The sequence below is a fragment of the Podarcis bocagei genome (genome assembly GCF_964188305.1).
Source record: "Podarcis bocagei genome assembly, chromosome: 12".
Lineage (NCBI taxonomy): Eukaryota > Metazoa > Chordata > Lepidosauria > Squamata > Lacertidae > Podarcis > Podarcis bocagei.
The window spans coordinates 28654727-28677623 of record NC_138137.1 but is presented as its reverse complement, the minus strand read 5'-3'; the positions used below and the strand labels follow the sequence as shown (position 1 = coordinate 28677623).

The following is a 22897-nucleotide window of genomic DNA, read 5'->3' as shown; positions in this document are numbered from 1 at the left end:
TCTCTGGCTCCCACTGTGTGCTTCAGAACGCAGAATTGAGAAGATTCCTTCATAAGAGCCCCATCATCTGTTTTAGATGGATGCAGTCACTGTTGGTGCTTAAGGCTGAACAGAGAGGTTTAGAATGGCCACTTGGTCACAGAACGACTAGGTGGTGATGCGGAAGCGGAGGAAAGGATTTAGATGTTACTGAATAAGAGCAGATGGAAGGGCTTCGGAGTGGGAATGTAGTTTAACAAGTAGAATAGTTGTGCTTAAAAGGTCTGGAGCAGAGAGGTTGTTTCTTTCCGACAGTGGCTCAGTGATTTCTGCTTGGAGAAACCTCCATGTGAGTACAGTGCCCACCTGTGGCACTGATGGGGACTGCACATCCTCTGTGCCAGTGTTTCTCAAACAGCCTTTGGTCACTTTCAGGTGGGTCACAGCCTGCCCAGTGCCCCCTCCCTTGCCTGCCACACCCCCAAGCTTTGCAGTTTCAGATTTGATGAAAGGTGCTTTGAACTATAGTTGGAAACGAGAGGCAGAAATCATAAAACAAACTGACAACACCAAAGAGAGGTCTGAAGGATTCGTCAGCAGTTTATTATTTTATTTTGGGGGGGGGGGGTTCCCCATACAAAATTCAAATAATTTGAGTAATTTGTGCAGATAACACAACCAATTCCTTTGCAGAACAACTAAGGCTGTGCTCTTAAGCCACCTTTTAAGAAGACAATCCCACTGAAATCAGTGGAAATGATTTTTGAATAAACTTTCCTAGGACTGTGTTGTAAGAAATTGATCTTTCGCTCATTCACACTATCTTAGCAAATGCAGATTGCAATGAAATCTTCAAGATAACTCTGCACAAAAGCCTATTTCTACACAGCATTATAAAGACTGGGAGCTAACTACTGTAAATTAATGGACATAAGAAATGCAGCAGGAGATTCTCATCTAGGTAACCATGAATACAAGAAGCATCACTGGAAAAGAGAAATACCTTTTCATCTCCAGCACGCCTTTGCTAGAAGCAGCTCCTAGCTATTTAGATTGCAGAACCTGCACTGGTTTGCACTAGTTTCTATTAATCCAGCATGGACTGATGCTCATCTGTGCATCTTGTATGGTTGGGATGCACTGAAACAGAGCATTTTACACCCTAGGTTGAAAACTATGGGAGCTTCCAGTGTATAGCCATACATTTATGTTAATATGTTTGCATGGGCATTATATGAAATTGCCAGCTAGTGGCTTTCAGGATGGGTGAATCTGTCAATTTCCATTTCTCAGATCTTCTGTAATCTTAAATTCAGTTCTCCACATTTCCACGTATATAAAATTCACCAGCATTTTCATGCTAATTGATCCTAACAGATGCATGCTTGTGCATAATTTCCCCTACTATACACATTTCTGCAAAGCAGTTTCCCCCATCCTAGCATACTTTGTATCTTATTTTCACAAATATAAGTATTGCTATGTATGCTTTCCTCCAACTGCAGATTCTCAAGCTGTGGAATGAGACTCTGTGGGAGGGGGGGTATTGTGATATGAAGTTCCAGGAAGGGAAGGATCCTGAGGTAAAACTGTGCCTTCATTCTCACTAACTGAGGTTTGATACAGCATCCATGGCCACAACTGCTCCATACTTTGAAAGCATCATCATGCCCCTTAGAACAGTCGTGGCTTCCCGCAAAGAATCCTGGGAACTGTAGTTGATTAAAGTTGCTGGGATTTGTTAGGAGGCCACCTATCCCCCTCAGAGAGCTACGATTCCTAGAATTCTGTGGAAAGAGGGATAGACTGTTAAGCCACTCTGAGAACTATAGCTTTGTAGGGGGAATAGCAACTCACAGCACCCTTAACAGACTACATTTCCCAGGATTCTTTGGGGGAAGCCATGACTATTTAAAGTGGCATGATACTGAAGATGGGGCCTACTTCTACTACTACTACCACCCTTGGAAGAGGCAGGATAGGCCTGGAATGGGATAACGGCAGGTTGGGAATAAAATTCCAGAGAGGGAAAAGAGAGATAGTCCAGACAGACACTTCTTGATTCACATTGCTTCCCTGGGGTGTGATGATCTCACTGCTGCACTTATAGCTCAGTCTGAACAAGACGCAATGCTTTCTTCATGTTCTCTATTACTGAAAAAAAGGAGAGAAAAAGATAGTGACGTGAATGATGATCATGGTTAAAAATAGAGAAAAGAAACTACCAAAAATCCTGCTGTTTTCCCCACCCCACTGACCTTTGGAAGCAACAGCTGGGATCTTCTTGCACATGCAGAGCAAAACAAAAGAACCCAGAAATGCTTTGAGCTCCATCCAGTCAAGTGCAGGTGCAATACAGCCACATACCAATTAATCTCTGCCTGGGCCCAACAGACCTCTGTTTGTTCTCCCTGTCCCCAGCTCTATATAAGTATGAAGGCAGCAGAAGGGGCCAGTGCGGGGAAGGGGAGATATGTGCTTGGCTCCCCATATCTGGATCTTGGCTGACACACAATAGTAAAATGGTGGTGCGACCTTTTCACAATTGTCAGGAGCTTTCCTTGGACGGCTCTTCAGCAACTGTGTGGCTCCGAGAGGCCATACCTGTAGCTGCGGGAAGTGGCGGTGGCAAAGGTGCAGGGGGAGGGATTGAGTGGGTGGAGGGGACAAGAGATGGAGGCAGAGGGGAAGGTGGAGGCATGGTGCATACGGGCGCCTATTTTTCTTGAAAAAAACCTCTCTCTCTGATCAGAAGGTCAGCGGTTTGAATCTGCTGGACGGGGTGAGCTCCCGTTGCTCTGTCCCAGCTTCTGCCAACCTAGCAGTTCGAATGTATATACAGTGGAACCTCTACTTACGGACGTAATCAGTTCCGGAGGTCCATCTGCAAGTCGATCCGGGTCGCTGGTAGAAGCGCCATTGTGCACAGGTGCATTCAGCGGCAGCACGCTTCTGAGCATGTGCAGACAGTGTCAGCCTCTTCTGCGCGTGCGCAAATGCCAGAAGCCGCTTCTGCACATGCGGGAATCGCTGCAAACCCAGCATTTACTTCCAGGTTTGCCGTGGTTGCAGCTTGGATTGGGCCCAAGTAGAGGCGGTCATAAGTAGAGGTTCTACTGTATATATATGCCACAAACACAAGGATAGCAGTGCACTGCTCCCCTGGCCAATGTCCATATGCTCAGAACATCTGAAACAGCAACCTGTGCGTGTAAGTATATGAAAGCTCCCCTTTGGATGCTGCACTAAACATGCAGACATCAGGGCATGGGGCCAGTAAAGCATACAGGCATTAGTGCTGTGCTGTCAGCTGTCCTCAAAATTCTAGAATTTCTTGCTTTAATGGAAATGCACATGTCCAGGAAGGCTGCAGAATGCAGACCACTGCTGGGATGATATGTAAGGTGAAAAAAGGAACCTCATTGTTGGTCCTACAACAATAGGATTCAGAATGCAGCAGTCTGATTGGTCCTGGAACAATAGGATCCAGAATGCAGCAGTCTGATTGGTCCACAGGAGCCACCCAATCCAGCTCAAGGTGGAAGTGAATCCGCAACCTGATTGGCCTACAGGAAAATCCTGGAATTAGCCAATAATGTGGGGCCCATTGTGTAAATAATGTATATAAAGCAGACATTCTGGGAGAACTTCCATTCCTCCTCACCACTATGAGCTGAATAAAGAGCATGAAATCCACTCTCGACTCTGAGTATATTTCATGCATAAACACCCCTTGGTTTCTTCAAAAGTAAGGCAAGCAAGACAAAAAAACCTGCACCCAACCTGTGAGAGTTTCTGTAACATTTTCTTTCCACTTTGATAATTTTTGAAAGCCATTTCTTTTCTCATTAATTAAAAGAGATTTTTAAATAATAATAATAATGCAGGAGGTAAATTTTTGGCACAGCAGTATGCAGAAAGTGCAGACCTGCTTTTCACTCTGGGTGTTTTGTAATCTCCTGGAGGGGTTCACCTGAGCACTCCCTGTATGGGCAGCACAAACATAAGCTTGTTTTGAGGAATCAACTCACAGACTGGCAGGTCTTGAGGCTCATAAGTATAGAGTCGATTGGAGTATCTTCCAGTGATATCAGCCCTTACCGTGAGAGAAGGATCTGGAAAAGCAAACAAAATATCGTAGTCATTAGGGATATAACAGCATCTTACTCTTATTTCATGCTAAGAGGTAGGAATTAAGATTTTTGAGGGATGTTACTCAGTTGTCTGTAATGAAATTAATTTTAATATGGCTCAGTCTAGAGTCTGATTCCGGTTATGGTTCTCAGGGCAAGGACAAACCATAGTTTGCTGGTTTGGATGTGATGGCAAACTATGGCTTTCTGAACACCTGGATATTACTAATTAATTAGTACGGCACTCAAAGGAGACAGAAGCAGAGGGATGAGAGAGCATGTGTGTAAGAACTTGTTCCTATAACACCAAACAATAGTTTAGCATTAAGTGTGAACCAACCCATTGCACAACAGTAATGGATGGTTGGGATGTGGGTAGGAATCTATCTGGGCTGTCTCTTAGTTGAAGACCCAGGTCATCAAGCCTTAGCTTCCACAGCTGCCACCTGCCCCAAACCACCAGGAGGTTTAACAAATTGAAGGACATTGTCTTCTTTCTATGCTCCTCCCAATGGCAACATGCAGATGGGGACAGATACACCCCTGCTTTAAGTCATTTACATACTGTCTTCTCTTGTATATTATTTACTACAAAGCTTGATGACTAAGTTCTTTAGTGATGAAACATTGGATTACCGGAACAACATCTGAGCACTGAACCACCGGTATATCACAAGTGGACTCTTTATTTACTGTGTTTGCTATTGTTTAAGATAAAACTTGTTTGGGAAAGAAACTACCTTTGCCGTTTTTATGAATGTTTAGTGTTTGTTTACAGATAGTTGCCTTGGTGATATTATCTTGTGTTGATTGCAGTAGTCATTGTATCACTACCCTGTTCATTGCAGAGGGCCTTCTCGGTAGTGGTGCCTGCCCTGTGGAATGCCCTCCCATGAGATGTCAAAGAAATAAATAGCTATCTGACTTTTAGAAGACTTCTGAAGGCAGCCCTGTTTAGGGAAGTTTTTAATGTTTGATGTTTTATCACTTTTTAAATTATTATTATTAATATTCTGTTAGGAGCCACCCAGAGTGGCTGGGGAAACCCAGTCAGATGGACAGGGTATAAAAAAATAATTGTTGTTGTTGTTAAACAAACCACCATTGGCAAGATTGGCAGCAACAGCAGCAGATATGTACCATGCTTATGATACTACTGTATTCTCTTGTTAATTATGCTTAATTAATACTCTTTTAGATGAGTATTTTGTATCCCTTTAGTTATGTTTTCTTTTGAAATCTTTCAGATAATCTTTTTTTTTTGTTAACTTTGTTGTGTTAAATGTGCATTCTGTAGTTGACCACCTTTGCAATGTTTTGTAGAGATCTGCTGCTGCAATGTTAGGCATGTATTTATTTTAAGTTTACATTACTGTTAGGAGCAGGCAACTTTCACCTTCCCTTCACCACCCCTGGACTCTCCTGCAGTGTCAACCAGATGCTGGAAATCCTCATGCTTCATTGAGATGAGGTTCCATTTTAGAGTCATAGTCACATCCAACACATACCTACAAACATGATTCGAGGCACATATTGTCCATCAGGTGACATGTTCTTGTCTGTTGTTTCATGCTGGCAGGAAAAAAGAAAAAAAAAGAATGCACACCATCTTAACCTTTAGCACGAAATTAAGCATTATAACTACAAACAATAAATTTAATCTGTGCATTACATGTGCGCACCATCAGATTGAGCATGATGAAGTTGTTCTGGCACATCTCTTGAATTTCTTGATTGTCCACAAAAACCTTCTTCAGTGCTGGAGAAAGCAAAGGAAGTTCGTCATTCCAAGTGCAAAATACAACAAATGCCAAGAGAGTAGGCAAGCATTCCTCTTTATTAGAGTGTTGTGGGCCAGGAGTCAGCTTCACCTGGAGAACAGCAGCCTGAAGGGGGAGAAGGCAGAGTCACTCCACCTGCAGCTGATCAGCCTTCAAGGACACAGAGGAGAAGAAGGCACTGATGAGAACCAGTTGGCTTCAGCCTTCTCAAGCAGAGATTCCAGCAGCAGTCAGATGCTGGCGACAACTCTTGTAGCTCCTGGCCCTACCTTGCTGTTTCCTGCTTGTCTTGACCCCATGATCATCAGATTCCCTGACCCCTGGACCATCTGACCACATAGATTGCTGTTTGCCCAATCCTAAGACTGGACCTGACTTTGGATGCTGACTTGCCTGACCTCCAGGCAAGTACACCTCAGAGACTCTTCTGGTTGGCTGGCCTCCCAGCTCCACTGAACTCTGCATGCTGTTGTTCTACAACGAGACTACGACATAGAACAATACAAAATAGAACCATCCATTGTGGTCATATCTTCCATGACCCCGTCTTCCTCTTCACAACAGAAGACAGAACAGGCACCCCAGTCAAAGTCTTTCCCACCAAGGTAAGAGACATTGTATTTCTATTTGAATTAGCGTAAGGTTACCAGATGTCCCTGTTTCCCGGGGACAGTCCCCGGATTTACAAATCAGTCCCCATACAAAATCCTATCATTCCTACTGAAGTTGAAAAGTGTCCTCGGATTCATTGAAAAAAATCTGGTAACCTTAATTAGAGTCAAATGCGTATCCTGTTTCCTTTTTGCAGGGAATATGCAAGCAGCCAACTGAAGTGCAGCACACAGTAGAATCATTTATGTTTGCAGAGAGATGCAAGAAATTGTCACTTCAAATCAAACATGCTTGATTTACCTTGACAATACGGACAATCTTCCAAATGGTGAATGACCATCAGTGGCTTATTACTTTTCCAAGGAGAGAGAAAAACATATTAGGTTAAATGCAGATACATTTTTCTATCATAAATGGGATGATGGGCAAATGGTGTGGCAATGAATTAAGTAACAATTACAAAGTACATTGAACAGGCTCAGAGAAATCCTCTGCAAACGGACAAGAAAAGTAAGCAGTCTAGGTTTGTTTACCCCATTGTAGGATTTCCCTTCCTGACAGGCGCGGGTGAAACACGAAACCTTCAGAGCAACTATAAGAGCCATATTTGAATGTCTGATACCTGTTGAATTGTCTCTTTAAATTTGAAGGTTCATTATTGTTCCACAAGATGTGTATGTCTTTAAGGGCCAGAGCAAATAACATGACCTAGTTTTACAGCTGTGAAACAGTATAGCAGGTGCTGCTAAGTTGTGTTAATTAAGCTGTGTCAGCAATTGGGTATAGTATATAAAGAGCAGCACCTAGCTCTCTCAGTACCCTGGTGGATGGGTCATGCTTATTGATATATTTAATGTAAAGGAGTTTTTGTTATTGTTATTAAAACCTAGCTAAAGTTATTTTGCGTTCCTTGTAATGTGTGGTCTCCCCAGCAAGCTCTCTGCAGCGCAACTAATCTGCAAATAGCCAACAATACCTTCTTCCATATTTCATCTCAAGACTCCTACCTCATACATAAAGCCCATAACAATTTGGAAATGAATTATGTGAAATATTACTTACTCTTCTATCAACCTGCAAGATCCATTAGATCAGTGGGGGGAATTCTACTCATGGCACCACACCTAACAGCAAGGGTGGGGAGACTTTTTGACTGTGACCCCACCCCATGGGCCAACTTTGAAACATGGGCGGGGCAACCCATCTGTCATTCACACGATGTCATCATGATGCCGAAAGGTTGACAGGTGGATTATCCCACCCACCTGCCAAAATCCCTTGTGCGGGGTTCCCAAGCTTGGTAAGCACAGCTCAAAGGGTGTTGTCAGCCCTAAGCTTTGCAAGTCTCCCCACGCTGCTCCTTTCCACCCCTGATGGAAATGGGAAGGAGCCACACGGAGCAAGTTTTCCCTTGCTGCTGCTTTTGGAAATTGAAAGGAGCAGCATGCGGCTGCTTCAAAGTGCAGCACTGGGAGGGAGAATCAGCTTCCAGTGAATGGAAACTGCTTCCCCATCCTTGAGTTGTCGGAGATACAGTGGTGCATCGGGTTACAGATGCTTCAGGTTACAGACTCCGCTAACCCAGAAATAGTACCTCGGGTTAAGAACTTTGCTTCAGGATGAGAACAGAAATTGTGCTCTGACGGCACAGTGGCAGCAGGAGGCCCCATTAGCTAAAGTCGTGCTTCAGGTTAAGAACAGTTTCAGGTTAAGAACAGACCTCCAGAACGAATTAAGTACTTAACCCGAGATACTACTGCATATGCATAGTTCTTACACTGTCAGCCTGGAAGGGATATTTTGTTAGAGCAAACTTCCTTCTCCCAAGCAGCTTCAGGGATGGAATCTTACCTTTGTTTTGCCTGGTAGAGCCCTTCTTCATAAGTTTGTACCCAAGTTATATCATCTCCCCATCCTGGAACAACAGATTCAAGGTGGATCACTGTCCATTCAATCATCCAATATATTTTTCAAAGTAATCTAAGCCAACAGTGAAAATTGCAAATGTCCACCCTTTCCGTCTTTTTATAGAGGCTGACCAGTAGTTTGTATGTTATCCTGTCTGTTATTAGGCACCACTTTTCTCATGACATTTTTGGCACATATATTAAGGTGAGAGCATGTGGGACAGTGTTTTCACACCATTTGAAAAACCAACCCATCACCATATTCAAGGAGAAGCCACATTCTTCTAGGGCCTTCTCGGTGGTGGCGCCCACCCTGTGGAATGCCCTCCCACCAGATGTCAAGGAAATAAACAACTACCTGACTTTTAGAAAACATCTGAAGTGAGCCCTGTTTTGGGAAGTTTTTAATGTTTGATGTTTTATCATGTTTTTAATATTCTGCTGGGAGCCGCCCAGAGTGGCTGGGGAAACCCAGCCAGATGGGTGGGGTATGAGTAATAAATTATTATTATTATTATTATTATTATTATTATTATTATTATTATTTAATTAATTAGGTTAGAGTCTGGATGAAGTGATACTTTCAGGCTAGAACCAGCAAGCAATGATGTTCATCTTTCAAACCACCTTCCTGATCCAGTGGTTATTTAAATAATAATAATTTCTTTATCTTTAAAAATTTCCATACCTCGTTAAACACCTAATTGTTTTGGATGAACTCTAAAAAGTAATCGGATCGTGCAGGGATCCAAAGAACAGAGTGACACTACAGTACCTCTGGAGAGTGTCTGGGGAACTCTTTTTTCCTTTTTGATTGCCATTGCAAAATTGGAGGAAACAGCAATTAGCATGAAAGATAAGCCCAGCGCTGAGTGCATCTTTGTCTTCTTTCAACCCTCTTCAAGATAGACCTTGATAAATGGAAGAGAAAGTCAATGTTTTAACCTGGTATCTTCCTGAGAAGCTGTGCTTGTATGTGTTCTGATAAGATACTTTTTTTATTCTAAGAAAGAGATACGAATTTCCTTTAACAAACTACTGAAACCAAACCCACGTATTAATGAAAAAAGACAGGCAGATTAAGCTGAATGATTAATAGTGATTTCAGGTTCATTTTTATTTTTGCCCATTAGCACAATATCACTAAGAACAATCCCTCTGACTCTTATGAGCAGATGGTGACCAGGAAATGTATACTTGTCTGATATTCAAAAATCTCATTTTATAGGGAAACGTTTGAATTTTCGAAGGGTAATTTTGCATTTTAAAAAAGTAGTAATTTAATGCAACCCCCTCACTCTTGTTTTATGGAACATGAAATGTTTAACAGAACTGAAATGGCTCAGTTTGGCTCAGTCAGTAGAATGTGAGACTCTTAATCTCAGGGTTGTGGGTTCGAGCCCCATGTTGGGCCAAAAGATTCTTGCATTGTAGAGGGTTGGACTAGATGACCCTCGTGGTCCCCTCCAACTCCACAATTCTATGATGCTAGGCACCAAAAATGCCTCAAAGCTTCTGACGATAGCTGTGATTTGAATTCATTTTTCTCCCACATCTAACCAGAAATTCAAATGCTAGGCTTGCCCAATACTAGGCAATATTAATAATAATTAACAACAACAACAACAACAACAACAACAACAACAACAACAACAACAACAACAACAACAACAACATAATTAATAAACCCATAGGAACTTGGTTGACTTTCTTGTTGAATATTCAAAAGAATGTTTCCTTTCATTGCACCAGCCCATTTCATGGTTCCGTAAAGAAACAATTGCAAATTTCATTGAGCAACTAATCTCCGCTGTTCGTTCTTTTCTTTTTTAACAAGACCCGGACAAAATGGGCCATTTGTAAACATGGCTGGTCCCGGCACAATCTTGTAATCTCAGAAGTTGGTCTCCCTTGAGTTCAGTGGGGCTTACCCAGGGAAAGGTGGACCTAAAATTGCAACCTGAATTCTGCTAATATTGGCAAATTCTCTCAAATGCACTTTGAAAGGGTCACAACAGATCGTAGTCGTAAATGTCTACTGAGAAGTTGTCACAAGATTGTGCTGTGGCCTCTTCATTCTCCAGAAATTCTGAAATTGTAAAAGTATTTGCTTTTGTAGACAAGTTAGGATTTTCGGTATAAGTATTTTACCTTCACAGTAAAAGACTTCATTTAAGAGAACCGATGCAATTTATACATATTTACTCTGAAGTAAGTCTCCAAGGCATTTACTGCCAGACAAATTGGCATAGGATTGCAGCATTAAGCTATAATCCTATACACTCTTAATTGGGAGTAAGTTCTATTGAGCTTAATTGGACATACTTCTGAGTAGACATGCATAGGATTGCGCCTTTGACATCAGTTGTATGGAATGGCTTTTCCTCCATTTGTTCTCAGCCAAGAAATCTCTCCTGGGGACAAAAAGGTTAGCTCCCAATTCTCTACATGGTAAATTATTACAGATAAAAGGAGACCTTAAACAATCAATATTATCGCTGTCAGATGCAGAGGTTAGTAACAGCAAGCACTAAGCACACCTGTTTAAATAAGAAAGAAATTTCTTATTAATATCATATTAATTAAAGAAATTAATAAGATATTGTTGAGAAACCATTTCCGATTTGCAAAGACAAAGTTTGCGCCAACCATGGCAGACAAGATTCTTCAAAGACACACAAATCACTAGCCGCTAAACTTTACCCTGGCATTAAAATATAATTTTCTTTCTAAAATGAAACATTTTTCCCATTGGGAAAATCTCCTGCCCTCTTCCTTAATACAAGTCATAACTGCTGCTATTGGAAACCTTTGACCCCACCCTAGATAAACAAAATCCAGCAAGTCAGCAAGTTTTTACAACGCTATGAAATCTACTTCAAATACAGGTATTGCATCCAAGAGATGCCCCTTAGTGAATATTTCACAGAAAATGGGTAGACCGTGTGTAACTTTTTCCTGCCCTGGTTTATTTGCTTCTTTTGTTTAAGGTAAATTTGCAATTAAAAGATGTTAAAAACTCTGGATTTTGCTCACCGGAGCTGATCAGTTGCGCTGGCGAAAGTTCCTTGCCAAGGAAGCAAATGTTTTAAAGTGGGTGTGATTTATAGATCTGAGAAGAGCTGACCTGCCTGGTCCCTTCATCCAGATTTTACAGCAGTATAGTTCCTTGAAAAAGGGATAGCAATGCCTGGCCCTGGCCCATCTCTCCCTCCCTCCCTCCTTCCTTTCCCTAAACTTCTCTGCAAGTTCTCATCCTGGCATATTGAATGCTCAGATTTCTCTCCCCATCTTTGCTTGTATCAGGTGTCATTGCATTGGAACGGAGGAAAAGTAGCGTTTTTGTGTGCATCTGTGGCTTTTCCTCCCAAATGGCTACAGCCTGGCTCCAGTTCAGTGAAATAAGAAACCAGCAATGAAAGTTGGAACTGGAGGTCCTATTGTTTCCAATGAATGGCTGAGTTCACTAGGACTCTGAGATTAGGGATGAAACTAATAGGAAGATACAACAGTTAGCCTTTGTGCAGAAAAAATGTAATTAAGAAATCAAGGTAAAAAAAAGAGAAAAGTTTAACCGAGAAGGGGGGCGGGACCCAAAGTCCTCACCTTTCACAGAATAATGATTGAGTTTATGGATGAGTAAGGAGGACGAGAGTTTTAAATGTGTTTTCTAATGCAGTTCTGCTGACTTCATTGTGCTTTCAGCAGAGAGTTGTTTACTTTGGTTACACACCTATGTTATCTTTGCCCCTTTTTGTTGCTTGGAATACACTGACAATTGGGACACCGATTAGGTGTCAGGAAATCCTGGATATGTGGGCAGCTCTCCCAGGTGGTGAACCTTTGAATTACAGGTGCCAGCTTTGCCACAGAAGTAGACTGACTCCGCCTACCTAGGCTGCCTATTCGCTCTTCCTAGACAGGAAAGAGTATAAGAAGCCTTTCTGTTCCAACTGACCATTGTGAATTCTTCTGTTCCTGAGCACTGACGTGTAGTTAGTTATTGCTGGTAACCGAACCTTATGAGGAGCAGTTGAAAGAGCTAAACATTCCAGGTATGTTTAGCCTGGAAAGAGGAGACTGAAATAATAATAGTAGTAGTAGTAGTAGTAGTAGTAGTAGTAGTAGTAGTAGTAGTAGTAGTAATAATAATAATAATAATAATAATAATAATAATAATAATAATAATTTATTATTTATACCCCACCTATCTGGCTGGGTTTCCTCAGTCACTCTGGGCGGCTTCCAACAAAATATTAAAATACAATAGTCTGTTAAACATTAAAAACTTCCCTAAACAGAGATGCCCTAAAGAGCCCTTCTCATCTTGCAAACTCATAAATATAAACAACCTAAAGTAATGGTTGATTCCATTGAGTACAGTAAATATAATAAAATTAAGCATGTGTGTTTGATAACTGCTGAAGGAGAGCAAAAGAATGTTCTCTTCCATATGATATGATAGCCACCTTCCATTATTATTATTATTATTATTATTATTATTATTATTATTATTATTTATTATTTCTATACCGCCCTATTCTTGGGGGTCTCAGGGCGGTTCACAGAATAAAATCAAGATATAAAACCACAAAATACCTAATAAAAATTAAAACAGCAAACCAATAACACCCCACGCCACAAAAAAAACACATTTGAAAAGGGCATAGGATGCAAATTGGATCAATCAAAGGCCTGGTTAAAAGGGAACTTTTTTGCCTGGCCCCTAAAGGTGTGTAATGAAGGCACCAGGCGAACTTCCCTGGGGAGAGGATTCCACAGATGGGGAGCCACTGCAGAGAAGGCCTGTCACATGGGCTGTAACCCTGTAGCCAAGGGCTGTCACATGGAAGGGGGAGCAAGCTTGTATTCTCCTGCTCTGGAGGGTAGGACACGAACCAATGGCTACAAGTTACAAGAAAGGAGATCCCAACTGAACGTCAGGAAAAGCTTTCTGACAGTAAGAGCTGTTTGACAGTGGAATGGCCTCCCTCAGGAGGCTGTGGACTCTACTTTCTTGGCGGTTTTTAAGCAACGGTTGGGTGGCCATCTGTCCTGGATGAATTAGTTGAGATTCCTGCATTGCAGCTGGTTAGACTAGATGTCCCTTGGGGTCCCTTCCAACTCTACAATTCTGATTCTACAGTTCTGACTTCTGGTTTACGCCTCCCTTCTGATTCATCATCTATTTTTTTTATTTATGAAATATTTATATACTGCTGTATCATCTTTTAAAAAACCAGAGTGGTTTCCAAAATTATATATACTAAAAGCACATAAAAATTAAAAATCAAAGCCCATCAACTAATCATCATTTCTTAATTGCCTGCATAAACCTGGTGGCACAGGAAAGTTTTCAGCAGGTGTTTAAAGGTTGAAACAAAAGGCACTCACTGAATCTGTATTAGCAGAGCATTCCATAGGACTGGACCAATGCGGCTAATAGGAAGGTTTCTTGTTGACAAGATGGGACTCGCCAACACTGGAGACAACAAATCATGCTGCTCCAGATTATCTTAGTGACTGATCTTATATGTAAGGGCTTAGGTGATCCTAAGGTACCCTGGACCCACATTGTTCAGGGCTTTGAAAATGAGTATGAGGACCTTGAACTTGGCTTAGCAGTGGATGGGCAGCTGGTTCAGAATGCCCTCTTGATGCATTCTTCTGTCCAGTATTTGCTGGCCTCAGAGCTCCTGACGCTTTGCTCCTGCCTCCCTTCAGTCAGCCCATAGCTCAGTCTTGACATCAGGATCAAAAGAGCTCATTAAATGGGTTCTTTCAGGCAGATATACAATCAAGATGAATAATAGAATCTGGTGCATCTTAACACTGCATGAACTCCTGCATAAATATTTCCTCTTGCAGTTCTTAGAGCACAACCCATAGAATTTAAGATTGAATAGCTGATTGTCCATATTAGAGAGATGATACCATGGACTGTGAGAAGGTGATTGCGTAGGGGAGGCAATTTCCTGCAGCACTGGCCCCAGACAACCCCACACATGAGGACCCCATCTTGCCACCACCTTCCCAGTCTGAAGAAGTTGAAATGCATTTTATCTATGTTAACCACTGCAGAGATCCCAATATTTTGCTATGAGTCCCTTTATTGAAGAAGTAGCCTTTTTAGAGCCAATGTTGTTGTGCTAGTCTTTCCATCTCTGACTGCAACTGTTGGGAGTATTTAGAATAAAGCGTCTCTTCCACACTGCTAAACTAGATAACTTTCCTGAACAACTATGGAAAGATTAAATTATTTTATTGTTTAGCTTGAATGCGGGGCAGTGAAGGTAGATGAATTCATTATTTATGCTGCAAGCGCCATCTGCTGGGACAAAAGTGCCATGCAAATATTGAAATAATTCCAACAAGTGCTTACAGAGAGCTGCAAAAAAAATGATTGCAAATATTCTTATTGTGCATTTTTTAAAATGGCACTGTTTGAGTCATTGTTTTAATAATCATTTAAATGCAGCTTGGAGGAAATGGACTTGTTGGGTACTCAGAAGAGTTAAATCAAGTTTGAGAGTTCTGGACTGCAAGGAAATATTTTCTGATTATTATTATTTTAACCATCTAGCATGAACACAGGAAAGGAAGCCCACTGATGTTTCCTGTATTTGCTCATACCATTAACATCAGAAGCCAGTCCAAGAAAGATTCTGCTATTTATGCTCTGGTTGAACCATAAGGCTGATCATACATGTTGCTTTAAAAGTTGGATTCAAGCAAAAGATTTGACAAAGTTCCCCATTATATTTTGGTAGGCAGAACAGATTCAGTGTGGGCTAGATGAGCATCGCATGGATTCATAGCTGGTTGGAAAATACTCAAGAGTGTTCATTAGTGGTTCCCTATCAGACCAAAGGGAGGTTTCAAATGTAATGCTGCAGTTTTCAGTCCTTGGCACTGCGCTCTTTGATATATTTTTAAAATTGGTGCTAGATCAAGGGGTGGAGGAAATCCTTACTAAATTGACAGCAGCGTTTGAAACTCCCATTGTTGTAGGTGCTTTTTGCAACAAGGAAGTTCATTAGCGTGAGCAGTTTCTGAGCTCTGGTTTTCAGATTAAAAAACTGCACAGCGGAAGGAAAGAGGGACTTTTCTGCCTCCCCACTTCCTGCTACTTTCTGAAGACTGGAGCAGAGACCCTCTTAAGAATATTAGAGAGGTGGGCAGGGGAAGCATGGCTTTGTTTTTTGCAGTCTTCAGATGAGGACTAGACCATGGGGGAAAATGAACATAAGATTTTAGCTGCAGTTCCTTCATTTTCAGCTTTGTATTCTTGTTATAAAAAAGGACGCCTAGACATTCATTCCGCTGTTGCACCCACAACCTATGTTTAAGGTGCCATTTAGCTCCTAGCTTTCATATCTCAGTATCTAACACTGATTTGCAGATGACACAAAGAGAGGATCAGGAATAGCTAATGTCATAGAATACTAACACAACATGAAATCCAACATGTGAATGGCAGAACTACAGATTGCTGTCATGAGTATCTCCAAGTTCAGGAGTGGCTCAGCTCCTCCAGGCTGACCATTAATGGGAGCCTCCTGGAAATGAAGAACCATAGATGGTCCTCCTACCTGCAACTAAGTCTTACTTCAGTTACAAGCTCTTCTTGAGCGCAGATGATTTTCTGTACATCTTTGGGTCTTGCCTGTGGCTTCACCCCACCAAGTCTTGTTTCTAGTTCCCACTTGTTCCTGGGACACATCTTTTGGTTTTTTGCTCTGATGTTGCTTCCAGATGACCTGTTAATTGAGCATTCAGGTTTGTTTGCAGGGAAGTTAGATGACCATCTTCAGGAGAAGAGGGGTTGTTGCACAAGACCTTCCAATCCAGTGTAATGGCGCCAGTATGTGATTGCCTCTCATGTCAAAGAAGCAACAATCTAGAAGCACCTTGGCTCTCAGGCATGAATCCTGGCTTCCATGTGCATGGCTCTTCTCAGCCTGAGCCCTAACAGTGCACCACTCTCTCAGGTCATAGAATCATAGAGTTGGAAGAGATCATTTAGTACAGCTGCCTGCAATGCAGGAATATGCTTTTGTCTCATAGGGGGATTGAACTTGCAACCAGGCTCTAACCAATTGAGCTATCCAGGTCCGTTCCTGTCTGCAAGGTGTCCTGTGATGTAGGGGTTGAAGGAACTGGAGATGGAGATAGTGAAGAAGCTTGGAAAGTGTAATGGGAAGATTGGTTGTGTGTTGTTTAGTCATCTTAGTCATGTTCGACTCTCCGTGACCCCATGAACCACAGCATGCCTTGGAAATTCTCACTTTCTTCTCAAAGCTTTTCCTTTTTTATGTCCATGGAGTTTTCTTGGCAAAATACTGGAGTGGTTTGCCATTTCCTTCTTCACATTTAGTCTAAACTCTCGGCTATGACCTGTCCATGTTGGGTGGTCCTGCACGGCATAACTCAAAGCTTCTTGGAGTCATTCAAGCCCCTTCACTACGATCCATGAAGGGGGAAGATTAGATACACAGTTAAAAATACCAGCCCCAAGCTGCAACTATGATAATTTGTGAATTAATATAAGCCAGAATACGAATCCTTTCGCCCTCCAGTTGTTGGACTACAACTCCTATCTTCCCTAACCATTGGCCTTGCTAGCTGGGGTTAATAGGATTTGGGGAGTCCAACATTTGGAAGACCAGGGGGTCCCCATCCATGATATACAAAATGACACAAAGAGACGATGACTCTGTCCGATAGGGTGAATCATTGCCTAGAATTTGCACACACAGATGCATCTTCAACTCATTATTATAATTTTAGAATCCTTTACTGGGTTGCAAACCACAAACAATTTTGTGTTTGGTTTTCTTGTAATTTTCCAGGAAGTAAAAAATAAATAAAAATTAGTCAGGGACTCAGATCTATTTCTGGAGCAGTAGACGTGTTCAGAATAAATGCAATCAAATGTCTGTTTTTGCAGCAAATTGATCTTCATGATATCAGTATGATCCATGCATTCCATAGCTTTCCTCCTCAAGGCTTCTTGTAGTTAAAGGAGTGGCACTAATTTGACTCAAATAACTTAAGTAAAAAAAAATAACGTAAAAAAACCCGAGGCTCGTTCAAATATGGAAATGTAGTTTTTATGGGTGGGGTTTTTTATGATATTTATGTATAAAATAATTTGCAGGTGATGGAGGAAAAGCCAAACCAGATTTTTAAGGTCAAGAGCCAGGAAATTAGGCTGTGCTATGAAGCCGCTGAATGTTCACAAATGAAATATTCAGAATGCCACGAGAAATGAAAAGTCACTTAATTTCCCCTGCATTTAAAGGTCCCAGTAAAGACTTCAGAAATGAGAATGCTTTCCAGAAACAGATTGGGGAACTTTGGGGCAGCTGCTAAATGAGTCAGCCAGGCATCTGCTGGAAGATTTGCTTTCGTTGCCTTTTTAAATCAACGTTTTCCTGTATTGATAACACTGTACCTCAAGCTTTTAAATGATTATACAATGGAAGCTGAGAAAAGTTGTAGAGAGCCAGGATCTGTAAGACGGCTTTCTCTCCTCTGGATATTTTTGACCTCTTTCTTAAAAGTTTGCCTATTTTATATCTCTAGTGTTGTTGTTTGAACTGATGAGAAAAGGGGAATATGGTGCTGGCAGTGTTCTATATCAGTGTTTCCCAACCACTGTTCCGCGGCACACTAGTGTGCCGCGAGATGTTGCCCGGTGTGCCGTGGGAAAAATTAAAAAATTCGATTTTTTTTTTAAAAGTCAAATTTTCGATTGGGGCGCCGTCACTAGATGACCCCTGGGGTTCCCTCCCTCCCTCCCGCTCTGCGCCTCCTCCTCCTCCTCCTCCTCTGGGGAGGCCCTTCCTGGCTCTCGGCCAAGGCTTGGCGGCTGCCACTCACTCACTCGCTCGCCCACCCGTCCCTCCATCCCTGCACCCGGCCTCTCCCCCTCCGTCCCCGGCGCGGGGGCTGCCGGGATCCGTAGTCCCCTCGCCCTTGGGCTCCGCGCCCACGCGGGGTGCGCGAACTACATTTCCCAGCGTGGCCTGGCGGGCCGGGCGTTTTGTTTGAAGCGCTCTTCTCCCAGCCATGGAATGAGCGCAGCGGCGGCAGCCGGGCGGGCAGGGGCTCTTCCGCGCAGACCCCGCACAGCCTGCCTGCGCCCCCGCGGAGATCGGGCGGCAGGATGGAGCCCGGGGATCCCCGCGGAGGCGGGGCGGCGGAGGCTGCCCCCCAGGTAGGGCTGCGTCGGGGGTTTTTTATTTTTGCAATGCTGCATCCGCGCCGGAGGGGACGCATCGGACCGCGGGGAGACCCCTTGGCGGGCGTGCAAGGCAATGCATGTGTGCAGGTGTTGCATGGAGTGCAGTGCAATGCAATGGCAACGCAGCGCCCTGCATGCATGCATGCAACTTCCACCGGCGCTCCGGACTTGGCAGGTGAGGGGGGTCCCCAGTGGGCGGCAGAGAGAGCCGGGAGGGCGAAGGGGAGCCGGGGGGGAGCAGCGCTGCTCCCCGAGCCGAGCCCGGGGGGAAACTTCGGCGTCGTTGCGCCGGGTGTTGGAAGCGGAGGCTGGCGGGGGCCCCTCACCTGCAAAACCTGGTCGCCTCTCATATATTTCGTGCATTGCATTCATCGCCCGCTTTCTCCTCCAAGGAGCTCCCGGGGGCGCGCGTGGTTCTCCCCATGTTATCGTCGCAACAACAGCCCTGCGAGGTGGGTCAGGCGAGTGGCCCAAGGGAGCACCCAGGGATTGTCCTGGCCAGGTGGGGTGATTTGAACCCTGCTCTATGCCCGGTCTTCGTCCTCATTTAGCCCCCACATGTGCATGACTGTGCATGACTGAGGTTTCCCCCCCTTGTCTTGGCTATGGTGTGAGTCTGTGCTGTTAATTAATGGGGTTCTGCCTTCAGAGAAGATGAGCCAGCCCTCAAGGAGGTGATTATGTAATTTGCTAGCAATTCATGTCCCTCCCGGCGTGACGCTGCGCGCTGACGTCACGGGGCTGTAATGGTGGTGTGCCTCGAGATTTTTTTCATGAAACAAGTGTGCCTTTGCCCAAAAAAGGTTGGGAAACACTGTTCTATATTAAAGTCCTCAGCAACAGTGTTTAAAGCCCTTGGGCTCCAAATGTCTGAAAGATTGCATTCTTCCCCGCAGAGCCTCTCACGTATTAAGGTAAGCACAAGAAGGCCTCTTGGTAGCCCCACCCCCCTCAGATGTTAAGAGGGGTGGCCCAGGAGAGGGCCTTCTCTGGGGCAGCCCCTAAGTTGTAGAATTCCCTCCCACAGAGGTGGGTCTGGTACCTTCACTTCAGGGATGGGGAACCTGCAGTGCTCCAGAAGTTTTGGATTCCCAACTTCCATCACTCTCAGATAGCATGGCCAATGGTCAAGGATGAGGGGAACTGTAGTCTAACATCATGTAGTGGGATCCATGTGCTCACAAACGGCAGAAATACTTTTCAGTTACATTGGTCAATTTGATAGTCATAGCTATATATTTTTATGGTTAATAGAGCAGCATGATTTTCCTGTTGGGAACAAATTTTTATGCCCATGGTGTTTTCCCCTGGTATGTGGTGCTTTTTTTTATCTCACCATGAGGATTTAAAAAAAATCTATTTCATTCAAATTGAATATTAGAGCATGGGTCACTGTAGTCAAGTGGTCCAGGAACAGCTGCAGCTAGGCATAGACACTCTGTGCCACCGTGGCCTCCATGACAATTTGGAACAACGTCTACCCACAAGAATGTATACATGCATCACCCCACCACAATCACATTTTATCATTATAACTAGTTTGGTTAGGTTGAATGGGGATTTGAACCTCATCCTCCATGGTCCTAGTTCAAAGCTCTAACCATTTCACCACACTTTGCACTTACTTTAAAATTGTATTATCTATAATGCATATTACACTGCTTATCTTTTCACCATTCACCCCACAATAGAGCTTCCTGAAAAGGGTCCAGTTGAAAATATTGACCTAGCTCTACCTTACATCACTTCCTGCCAGGGGTGCCAGGGGGCACATTTGAATGGCAATGCCCATCAACTTGGGGGGCGGCCCCCTCAAATATTTGATGGGAGGCCCAAAGGGACCTCGGCCCTTAGGAGTTGGCTCCTATGCTTCCTGGTCATTTATTTGTGAGCTCCAATTCTGTTGCCATTTGCCATTGCTTTTAAGTCATCGTAATTTGTGTTGTTGACTGAGAACTTTCACCTCATGAGCCCCTCCTTTCTGTTGCTGGCCATTCTTTCTGATTCAATAAGCAATGAGGTCACTAGCGTCTTCCTGGGTCTACATAAGGCATGGAGAGGTCACAAGAAATTTCACAGTGGGCCGTAGGCAACAGCTTCCTAAACCAAACATTTCATCTGAACTAACCATGATATTGTTTAGAAAGAGAATTCAGAGCCAAATTTCAAGGTATGCTTGCTGCAATATAAAGGTCATGTTGTTGTGTATTTTTAGCAGCGGCAGGAACAACATAATAACAAAACACTTAAAATATATTTTCAAGAGACATTCATGGCCCAATGCTCTTTAAAAATGCTATTTCATATCTTGCAAGGAAGACGAATACACCCCAGTAACTATCTCTCAGAATGTAATAGCTTTGTGAACAAGAAGCGGCAGTTGTTTGAATTAATTGCTGATGGCTGACACATAGACAAGCGCTTTTTTTTTTTAGTACTCTGACCTTTTTGAAGGTTTCTCAAGCCGGAAGGGCAGAGTATTGATAGAAACATCACATGTGCTGTGAATCTCTATTCCTACCTTGGACTTGAAATAACCATTTCCTGTTTTGTTATATTTCCAGTCAAAGTCTCCCTCCACCCTTCTCGCCATTGGCCATATTCACCATTAAAAAATGGGGGCAGCAAAAATAATGAAGTCAAATTCAACCTCGTAACAGTTAGCAGTACTGCGGTTCTACCATGCCTTATCCATTATACAGTGTGATGGAACCGCAAGCATCTCTCAGTTTCATGGTATCGTTCAGTAAATGCACATGCATTCGAAATGAAGCTTCCCAATCCAGATTCTTTACTCATTTAACTAACTTTGGGAACATGCTAAGAGGAAGTAGTTCCTGTGACATAATAGTCTTCTTCAGATGTTTGCCGGAACATGTGAGGAATAAAAGTATGTAGAGGGACAGGGGTGCATATGCAACTCCCCACCATCAAGGTCCCTCTGCAGGATCCTCTTAAACCATCACACACTGAGCACAAAGGTTTGAAAGCACCTTCTGCATGTGTTCAGCTGAGTGTAGGTAGAAACACCTGTGAGATCAGGAATCCTGCATTTCACATACCCTCCAAGTGTCCCTACTTTCCAGGGACAGTCTCAGAGTTACAGAAGCTGTCCCGGTTTCTGATTTGATCCTAGAATGTCCCACTTTTCCTTAGGACATCCCTATTTTCATCAGAGGAATGTTGAAGGGTATGGAGTTATGCGATCCTTGAACCAAGGAGATTAGTAACTGAACAACCTTTAGAAGGCATAGGGAAGCTTTTGAAATGTTTAACGTTATATAAAAACATAATAAATGTCAGAAACCACCCAGAGTGTCTGGGGCAGCCCAGTCAGATGGCCGGGTTATAAACAATAAAATTATTACAGTGGTGCCTCGCAAGACGAAATTAATTCGTTCCGCAAGTTTTTTCTTCTTGCGAGTTTTTCGTCTTGCGAAGCACGGTTTCCCATAGGAATGCATTGAAAATCAATTAATGCGTTCCTATGGAAACCGCTTGCCAGGCTGGCGGTGCGGAGAAGGGCTTTTCTCCCCACCGCAAGCCTTCAGGACAGGTACGGGAACAGAGGGGAAGGGGCGCAGCGCTTCTCCTCTGTTCCCGGGGCTTGCGGTGGGAGGAGGGTTTTTCCTCCCCACCGCCAACATTCAGAACAGCATTCTGAATGTTGGCGGTGGGAAGGAAAACCCTCCTCCCACCACAAGTCTTCAGGACAGCCATCCGAAGGCTGGCGTGGGGAGAAGGGCTTTCCGCCCCACCGCCAGCCTTCGGAGCAGCCTTCCGAAGGCTGGCGCAGGGAGAAGGGCTTTCCGCCCCACCGCCAGCCTTCGGAGGAGCCTTCCGAAGGCTGGCGCGGGGAGAAGGGCTTTTCTCCCCACCGCCAGCCTTCGGAGGAGCCTTCCGAAGGCTGGCGCGGGGAGAAGGGCTTTCCGCCCCACCGCCAGCCTTCGGAGGAGCCTTCCGAAGGCTGGCGCGGGGAGAAGGGCTTTCCGCCCCACCGCCAGCCTTCGGAGGAGCCTTCCGAAGGCTGGCGCGGGGAGAAGGGCTTTCCGCCCTACCGCCAGCCTTTGGAGGAGGTCCGAGGACAGTGGGGAAGAAGCGCTGCGCTTCCCCGCTGTCCTGGAGATTTCCCTATGGGCTTTCGTCTTGCGAAGGAAGCCCATAGGGAAATTCGTTTTGCGAAGCGCCTCCAAAACGGAAAACCCTTTCGTCTAGCGGGTTTTCTGTCTTGCGAGG

At 43.8% G+C, this 22897-nt stretch overlaps 1 protein-coding gene and 1 long non-coding RNA gene across 5 annotated transcripts in view; one reads left to right on the top strand and one right to left on the bottom strand.

Moving 5' to 3' along the window:
• Positions 1-559: 559 nt before the first annotated feature.
• AGR3 (anterior gradient 3, protein disulphide isomerase family member) overlaps positions 560-22897 on the bottom strand; it is a 39173-nt gene continuing 16835 nt past the window's right edge. The window contains exons 1-8 of one of the 3 annotated variants that reach the window (XM_081164993.1): positions 11449-11559; positions 9188-9323; positions 8357-8420; positions 6806-6858; positions 5795-5871; positions 5621-5684; positions 4011-4094; positions 560-2133 (exon numbers count right to left, since the gene is read on the bottom strand). In XM_081164993.1, coding sequence (XP_081021119.1) covers positions 2084-2133; positions 4011-4094; positions 5621-5684; positions 5795-5871; positions 6806-6858; positions 8357-8420; positions 9188-9290 — 495 coding nt within the window. In that variant the 5' untranslated portion in view covers positions 9291-9323; positions 11449-11559 and the 3' untranslated portion in view covers positions 560-2083. Of the gene's footprint in view, positions 2134-4010; positions 4095-5620; positions 5685-5794; positions 5872-6162; positions 6397-6805; positions 6859-8356; positions 8421-9187; positions 9324-11448; positions 11560-22897 lie in introns of those variants that run through there. The other 2 variants (XM_081164992.1, XM_081164994.1) reach the window with 2 other exon arrangements.
• Positions 6405-15006, top strand: LOC308570299. 2 transcript variants are annotated; one of them, XR_014001095.1, is made up of 3 exons: positions 6405-6498; positions 6702-6833; positions 14891-15006. It is a non-coding gene; the product is annotated as an uncharacterized lncRNA (long non-coding RNA). The 2 variants fall into 2 exon arrangements; XR_014001096.1 differs by lacking the exon at positions 14891-15006 and having other exon boundaries at positions 6702-7404.